The following is an 8,668-nucleotide window of genomic DNA, read 5'->3' as shown; positions in this document are numbered from 1 at the left end:
CAAGGGACAGCAGGAAGTGGCGATGCTGACAAACTCCCAGTACAGCACAAAGACAACGGTTTGGTGGATAAATCATCCTGGATGAAGGATGCTATCTTTGGTCACAAATTAGCTTACAGGGTAAAAAGTAACAAAAACCCAAAATCAAATAGGGGGAAGGGAGGAAGAAATGGATTCACTGCATCTGCACACGTAGAAATGGCAGTGTCTTCAGTGATGATGTAGGTGACAATGTCTACACCTAGGGGAGATGAACGTGGCACACGGGATGGATGGTTATGCAGTGGTGTTGAGGGGTGGCAGCTTTTCACTTCGCCTCCTGGTTCCAGTCCCCTTTGCAGAAGTGTTTGAGAAGCTGCTGGAGGTCATGTTGGAGGTCATCCTGTGGTAGTGCTTCTGGTGTGTCTTCCAGCTCCTCTATGCGAACACGTTTTCCATACCGATCCTTCATCACAGTCCTCTTCTGTGTGCTGGTTTTACTCAGCATTGTCCTAAAACGAAGCAGATGAGAAAACTCTCTTTAAAAGCCCACAGGTCCTGAGGGATTTGAAAAATGCTCCTTTTCAGATGTGGCTTTAGGGCGTTCTCATGTCAAATAACATGAGAAGAAATGTAGGTGGCAGTTTGAGCTTCCTGAATGCACCACACACTACTGCTTTAATTGGATTTCATAATGTGACCTCATAGCAGTTAATGTCTACTCATTGATAAAGCACACCGGTTTAGCCCAGCAAAACATGCTGCATCACACAGACATGCCACTTGGGTTGAAACTCACACAGAGCCTTCCTCTTTGCTGTACACTTCTTCAGCATACAGAGCTTTCCTGCAGAGTAGAACTGTTAAGCTGACTAATTTCATAACCATTTATTCTGTCAGCCAGTAAAGCTACCCTCTGTGCTAATGTATTGTCCTAAGCTGTTCTGTTACTCTCTTACCTCGCTGGAACCATCTTGCTCTACTACTCAGAACCCAAAACCTCACCAAGTCCCTTCCAGGTCTAAGCAAATAACCGTAGCTGTCATAGGACAGCTGGGTGGCTGTTGCTTAGCATTACTCAGAAGCCCAGTTTTTGGTCAGTGTCCTTGAGAGGGCCAGGGGAAGCCAAGCACGCTTGGGAATTCCTGCGTGCTTAGCCAGGAATAGCTCCATTTTGATGGGACAGCTGACACTTCTGAGTCTGACCTGAACGGCTGAAAGGGCCCTTCGGGAGGTGAAGTGCTTTGGCAGGAATGTGCACCCTTCATCCAAAAGCAGGCACAGCCCAGCAGCTCTCCTGGCTCCCAGTGCATCCTTGTGACATCACTGACTCTAAAGCTGGTCTGGGTTTTACTTCTTGCACACAGAGTCTGGTCAGGATATTCTTTCACCGCTTCTAACACCGGCTTTACCACAGCAACAACACTACAGATTCCAAGGGCCTCGAAGGAGGTGTGTGAAAGACACCCAGCCCATAGCAGCCTTGGCTCACATGGGAACCCATTTGCTGTCTGAGCTACAGTAGCTTGGTTTAGGTTTTTTTTTTCTCCCACATATTTTCCTATCTGCCCTGCCTCATTCCTCCTCAGGCTCAACTGCCACATGCACACATCTATAAATATCTCATGTATCCTCATCTATTTCAATAATGTTCAAATTATTGAATGATCAGAGTCAACTGCTAGGGAAAAATCATTTTGAAGTAACCTTGATTAAAGTTAACTGTCAGGCACACTAATTTTTGTGTCACCTTCTGTGCAGTGGGCTTGGCAGCGATACCCCTTTGCTCTGGGTCTAGCCAGCATGCAGTTAAACCACATCACAGCTGCCTGTGTGGTGCTCTGCTCTCCTCCTGGGGCTAAACCAGTGTTTGCAACAGGCAATACTCTGCCTGCTACTGAGCAGTGCTTGCACAGCACCAATGCTTTCTTCTTTTTCCCCAATGGCCCCCTCAGTGAGTAGGCTGGGGGTGGGCAAAACATTTGGGAGGGCACACAGCCAGGGCAGCTGGATGTAAGTGGCCAGAAGGAAATTCCCTGATGTATAGAAAAATGCTCAGGGTTAAAAATGGGATATAGAGGAAGAAGCTGGAGGGGCAAGGGAGTATGTCTTCCAATGTGAACATTGCTTAGTACGTAGCTGGGCATTGGTCTGCTCATGGCAAGTGTTCTTTGCAGAAAGAGTGACTGGCCATTGGAATGGGCTGCCCAGGGAGGTGGCGGAGTCCCCATGCCTGGACGTCTTTAAAAAGAGACTGGATGTGGCACTTTGGTGCCATGATTTAGTTGATTAGATAATGTTGGGTGATAGGTTAGACTTGATGATCTTGAAGGTCTTTTCCAATCTGACTGATTCTGTGATTGTTTCCATTTGTTTGGTTGTGCTTCTCTCTTTCTTTCACTTACTAAACTGTCATCATTCCCAAGAAGTTTCTTTCTTTTGCTGTTCCTATTCTCTCCTCTGTTCCAAGGTGAGGCAGGAGGGTTAGGGAGCAGCTGTGTGGTGCTTGGCTGCTTGCCTTGGTAAACCCACCACAGCCTTAACCCCATCACGCCACCCACTAAAGTTTTTCAAGTCAACATAGACCTCTCCAGTGCACACATCCCTTCTTGTCACAGAATGTTAGTAGTAATCTTTAGTACTCCTGCAAATGAAGCTTTAGGTCCTGCCAGTGGTTTCACTTTAGGCACTCGTTAAACCCACTCATTGATTAGGAGTTTGTTAATACCTTTATAGTAACAGTTGACTGACATGCTGAGCCAAACCTTTTAATGATTGATCCATCCTCTTTCCTGATCTCTTTCTCTACTAAAGTGGGCCGTTGGACTTTCATTTTGTTACCTGTATAGCTCAGGGCCTTGAATTAAAACATAAACTTCCAATTAAAACAAGAATGAAAAACCTAGGACAGAGAAGATAATTGCTCTTCATCCCTTACTGCTTTATATTAATGAAGCTGAATGCTGGTGAACAGAGGAATAAGAGAAGCATCTGCCTGCCATTCTGCAGCACATATCAGTTACATTTTCTTGTATGAGACAGCTTCATTGTACTGAAGCAGGTCTTGGTATTTTTCTTTCCAGATCTGAAGCAGCCCAACTCAATCCCTGCAGCATTTTTCTTTTCCTTTTGCCTGGATGTGAGTTTGTCTCTGCTATCCTCTGCAGGTGTCTAGATTTACCAAACCTGAAGCTTTCAAGCTGGGAAAAGCTTACTATTTCCCAGGCCATGTTTTTGAACCTCCCCAGGAGAGTTTGGACCACTTGTTTTCTTTTTGTCAAGATCTCTCCCTCTTTTGTCATTCAAAGTGAAAATAAAATGGATTAGGAGTAAAGCACTCTCAGTCCTTTACTCTTCTGTTGCTGAAAGGTCTAAATTTATTGGAAAGGCATCAGAACAGGAGAGGTGCTAAGTAGCTGGTAGCTGTTTCTTTCTTTCAAAGACAAATAAATACAAGGTACCATTTCTAAAATGAGCTCCAGGGGTGGTATCAGATGACTTAACTTTAAGGGCAACCACATGCATGATTTCCAACAACTTTCCTTAAAGCCTCTGTGGGTTTGTTGTTTTGGTTTGGTTTTTTTAGAATCCTAAAATGTTCCATAGCTGATTCTGTAGCATTAGCTTCCCACACACACAGTTCATTACAAATCCTTTTACAACACAACCAAATGGCAGAGGTTTTATCCTTGATATTTGCGTATGATGCTCTACCAACAAAGCTCTCAGGGGGGTATAATTTGTCCCCAGCTATGCTGTGATGCTAGTTTTAATACTTGTGTTTAAAAGCAGTTTTTACCTGTTCAAAGTCCTCTTTGGCTGATGGAAGATCAGTAGCTAAGCTGGCATCCCCATAGTGTTTCTCTGTTCTCTCTCCTTGCACTACTGTGGTCTTTATGACTTTGCTGACCTTCCGGCCTTCGACTGGTTCAGACTGGAATTTGGAGGCACTAGGCAAAACAGCAGGTTCAGACAGGGTCACCTGTAAGGTCAGAGGGCAGAAGGACACTGGATATGAATCGCATAATGGCTACTAACAATGCTTTTAGTGACCATCCTTCTTGTAGTGGCAGTTACACCAAGCAACAAGTGGACCTTGTGCCGTGTCCAGACAGGCACTGTGAGTAACTGCTATCAGTCCATGTCTTAGAATGTTCTTCTGAACGTTGAGTCACACTTGTAAAACCAAGCAACACTTCCAGGAGCTGCAGGCCAGAACTTTAGGCTACCATGGGTAAGTGCCAAACTTGATGTTATTTGGCAAGATAGGTATTTAAGGTATATGGGTTCCATATGACAAACAGTAGTTCTGGTATGGGCAGAAAAGATTTACTTTATTTTCTTGTTACTTTGCTCCTAGGGAATTAATTCTGATGATCAATTCTGGCCAATCATGTTCTTAGCATTTCTTATGATTGCTTGTTAAATGTTGGATTCCATTGCAGTACTGCTGAAAGCAACCCCTGTTGCAGCTTGTGACCCTCTGTCACAGCCTGAATTGTGCTGCTCCAGACCTCTGCAGGGCTACCTGGTGAAGTGAGGCAGGGAAAGATAAACTGAAAAGCACTTACCTTCCCAGGTTGGCTTTTCTTTTTAATTACCTAGCTCTACAGACAGTCAAGAAGAAATTAGTACTACTTATTTTAGCCTCTTCAAAGCAAAGAGCACACCTAACATAACTGCATACAGAAGGGCTTGGCTGTAGAAAACTAGAGAACATCAGATCACTTTATTGCTACACTTGCTAATTTTCTTACTAGAGTAAGAGCTACAGTGACAGATGTGTATAGTATATAAGTGTGTCTATAATGTACAGATCTTCCATTTGTCATCTGTGGAACAAAGCTGCTTGCTTTATCAATTTGGTACTTCTCATAAATCACAGAATCTCTATCCTGACTTATTTTCAGAGAAAACTGCCCTTTCTTTTCTGCCCACTCTCCACCTTGTCTCTCACTTTATTTTGAGGCTTTTCCATCTGCTAGAGAGCTTTCCAAAGTATTGTTCAAAACTGGCATGGTAAGCTGTAGTGATTAAGCACACTGCAGGGGTACTGCTGCTTTCTGCCAAGGGAAGTGGAAGATCTGACCTCTGTCTGCTCACTGCCGCTCTTCAGCACAACCCGTTTTACAACTTTGGAATAGCCATCTCCTTCTTCCACAGTGACAGGGCTTTGTGGTGCTCCTTGCATTAGGACTTCCTCTTTCTCTGTGCCATCTGGAGACACATATCTCCGGATGATCTTTCTAGTGACCTGAAGGAATGAAATAGAGCTTTGTTCCTAAAGAAGTAACAGCAGCAGGTTTCTTCTCATGCTCGATACAGAATTTCCTACTTAAAGGGCATTTTTTTCTACACTGAAAAGCCTACAGTGGTGGTTTAGACTTTAACAGATACATACGCAAGTACCTGTGGCAAAGCTGCGAGTTGATGCATTTGCCCTTACCACACAGCAAATCTTCCATAAGCTTGCTTCAGAGGTGGGCACAGTATAGATGTCTGACTCTAAAGCAGTGGTTATTAGGAAAAGAGGGACAGTATTTGAGAGAAAAAACATACTCCACAATTGCATGACTGCTGGAAAATGCTGTCAGGATGGCATTTCAGACAGCCTTCTGAAAGGAAGAGTTTAACATCTTGGCCAACAATTTTATTTACCAGAGCAACAGGCTCAAACTGGCCACTGGACTATTCCACATCCTACAGCATCATGGTCAGCATGTAGGTGAGGGTGCCCCAGGCTCTTCTGGGGTTGTGGCTTTCTGTTTCCCTCCTCCAGGATCCCTAGCCAAGAACAGGCTGGGCTGTGGTCAGGAGGTGGTGAGCAACTGCTCTCTGCATCACTCATTTGTCTGTTCTGTTACTGGTATGTTGTTTAGCCAGCAGCTGAGTTCAAACCTTGACAGTCCCTTCTGGCAACCAAAGTGAGGCTCTGAAGGTAATGACAGATCTGACCAGGATGTGTTAAAAAAATTTGTTGTACTAGTTAAGAGCCACTGGTCACAGTGTTGATTTACTGTCTTAAATCTCAGAGTTGTGGTGCTCCTCAAAGCTTGCTGTATATGCTCCTGAACAGGGAATTAGTTTTCACTTTGCTGTACTGCACAACGCTTGTTTATAGTGCAACACAATTAATAGTTGTGGGACTAATCTGCTATTCGTAGTCAGCACTGTCATCACCTCTGCAGGGCAATGTGGGATAGCATGGGCACAAGCCTAGGATGTGCTTTGGAATTCCACCCCTGAAAAAGTGCAGAATCCTGAATAACCAGAAAAACATTTGGGAAAAGCATGCTGTTACTTTTACAGTTCCAGATGGGTCTATGATGTTTTCTTGGGAGACAAAAAAAAAATGTCAGTTTGCTGCCAGCAGAATTCAACAGACCACCTGCACAGCAAGCAGCAATTGTCAGATACAGCCAGGAACAACAAAGCTGTTCCTCCTCCACTTCCATGCTGTGCAGAATTCACTTTTGTAAGCGTGGTCTGGAAAAGCTTACTTTATGAGGCCATCATACAAGTAAATGTGTTATACATATAATAATATATAACCTGAGTGTGGGAATTCAGTAACACCTGGCAGAGATTTTTAAGATCTAAATCTGTAAATTTAGGTGACCCAGCCCTCCAGTAGTTCCACTAACACGATCCAAAAATAAAATTGCTGTGATACATGTGGGGTTTTTTTGTTACCCCCCCCCCCCCCCTTTTTTTTTTTCTCAGAAACATGGAACTGTGCAGAATTATCACTGGAAAAATTAACAAAGTTACAAACTGTAACACAGAATGATCTTGCAAATCAAAAACAGTTCTTCAAATGCAGCAGGAAATTTGGGTCTTTCCACACTTTGCTCTTAAAAAGTCTTGCCCCTTCACAAAAGGACATCTGGCACATACGTGGCTGTATTTATTCTTCCCCTTACAGGAGAGTAAGAAGGTAGCAAGGGGCACAGCTGACAATACCTTCTTTACTACTGTGTGGCCATGTTCATCTGTGTATTGCTCTTCTGTGACTGTTTCTGGTGGAATTTCAGGCATACTATCAGCCTGTACGACAAAGAATAATGTTTATGAAGCAAGGCCTTCATGTAGGTAACTTGAAGCAGTTTTAAAATTGGTTAATTGGTTAAAGAATAAAAAAAAAATTGAGAAATGTTAGGGAGAAAAATTTTGCAAAGAAACCCTTAGAAAAGCATGCAAAGGAAAGTTATGTCACAAGGGACAGGCAAAGAAATGTTAGTTGAAGGTGTTGTTTATGGGGCTGGGAACACTGTCCTCCTCCTGAGGCGTCTAAGGCAATTTAGAGCTGGGTTAGCAGTATTACTGTAATCCTGCCTTCAAGGGAAGGTTTTGGGCTGGCTCATCCAGTGCCCATGTGTCATTCAGGGGCACTCTCAGTGTCACCAAGGTCCAGGCAGCACAGGCTCGTGCAGTGGTTCAGCACTCGGTACCTGAATGATCACCCGGCGGCGAATGACCCTGGTGGTGACCATCTCGTCCTCGTCCGAGCTGAGCGTCAGCACTCCTAATTCCTCAGCTAACTCCTGGTGGGAGCATGGAAGCAGCACTCTGTTGTAGGTGGTACTAACAGTGTCTACAGGCTCTGTCTTGTCTTTACCTAAAGCCATCTCCACTTCTGGGAATTTCTGCCTTTAGGATTTTGGTCTCTTACCTGGCTTGATGCTGGGAAATACTGATGGGGGTGGGAGGCTTTGGCCACTTGACTACACATTTGCTGTTCATTGGCATACTGAAAAGAAGGGCGAGTCTGTAATACCAAGTCTAGAAGATGGTCTTAATGCTCTGCTACCTGGGAATTACTGACAGTTGCTTGCTTTCATTGCCTCCTGACATCTCCTCAGCCAGTAATGTTCCCAGTAAGGTTCCTTTGTCTTACCTACCTCATGTAGTTTTTGCTCTTTGCTCCCAAATCCTATCTCCATTTCTGTTCACAGCCTGCTGAGTACCATTCTCAAGTTCTTTTCTTCCTCACCAACTTTGCAGTACTTTTCATGTCATTTCTCACACTGCTTTGGGCAGGGTTCAGTGGTGACTTGGCAGTGCAGGGTTAACTACTGGACTTGATCTAAAACATCTTTTCCCACCAAAACAACTCTGCCATTCCTCATAAGCTTTTAATATTATTACTTTGCCTTTTGTTCCATCTGTTCACAAGCTTTCAGGTGTACAAGCTTTGTTTCTGCAGCTGTTGTTTACACTAATTTTCTTTCACATGTGTGGACAGAACTGTCACAGACCAAGACACAAGTAAGGGTAGCAGAACTAGAATTACAATCTAAGCTTCAGGATCTGAGTTTTGGAAGGAAGAAATGAGTGAGACTTAGAGCTTGTTCTTTTGTGTCAATTACTTTGAGGCAATGTTGTTATTTACCTTTTCTAAAGATTCCTCTTCGTAGCCTCCTCCAAACTTTTCTGTCTGCTCATCAGTTGACTCCACTATCACTAGACTACTTCTTGGAGAGGGGTCCTCCTGATGGTGCTGGGGGTCCTCAGGCTCTTGAATGATGGGAGAGTCACCTCTGTGAGCAGATGATGGGGGCTGTGGTGATGTTTTTCCTCTCTCTGCCACATTGAAGGGTGCAGATTTTTCACTTGCTGCTTTTGCAGTTCCTGGAGCTGCAGCCTGTTCTGTTCCCGGAGTTGTGACGCTGTGAATCACAGGTTCAAG

General features: G+C 44.1%; 1 protein-coding gene across 43 annotated transcripts in view; it reads right to left on the bottom strand.

Annotated features, from left to right (window-relative positions):
• Nucleotides 1-377: 377 nt before the first annotated feature.
• The window catches only part of ANK2 (ankyrin 2), a 333,329-nt gene continuing 325,038 nt past the window's right edge, over nucleotides 378-8,668 (bottom strand). For 25 of the 43 annotated variants that reach the window (XM_064149794.1, XM_064149789.1, XM_064149786.1 and 22 more), the window contains 6 exons: nucleotides 8,372-8,648; nucleotides 7,431-7,523; nucleotides 6,943-7,026; nucleotides 5,069-5,233; nucleotides 3,779-3,961; nucleotides 378-491 (listed from right to left, as the gene is read on the bottom strand). In XM_064149794.1, the coding sequence (XP_064005864.1) occupies nucleotides 477-491; nucleotides 3,779-3,961; nucleotides 5,069-5,233; nucleotides 6,943-7,026; nucleotides 7,431-7,523; nucleotides 8,372-8,648 (817 nt within the window). In that variant the 3' untranslated portion in view covers nucleotides 378-476. The remainder of the gene's footprint in view (nucleotides 492-3,778; nucleotides 3,962-5,068; nucleotides 5,234-6,942; nucleotides 7,027-7,430; nucleotides 7,524-8,371; nucleotides 8,649-8,668) is intronic. The other 18 variants (XM_064149817.1, XM_064149823.1, XM_064149826.1 and 15 more) reach the window with 3 other exon arrangements.

Source organism: Pogoniulus pusillus, chromosome 10 (assembly GCF_015220805.1).
Source record: "Pogoniulus pusillus isolate bPogPus1 chromosome 10, bPogPus1.pri, whole genome shotgun sequence".
Classification (NCBI taxonomy): domain Eukaryota; kingdom Metazoa; phylum Chordata; class Aves; order Piciformes; family Lybiidae; genus Pogoniulus; species Pogoniulus pusillus.
The sequence above is the reverse complement of the archived record's forward strand: the minus strand, read 5'-3'. Positions and strand labels throughout refer to the sequence as shown.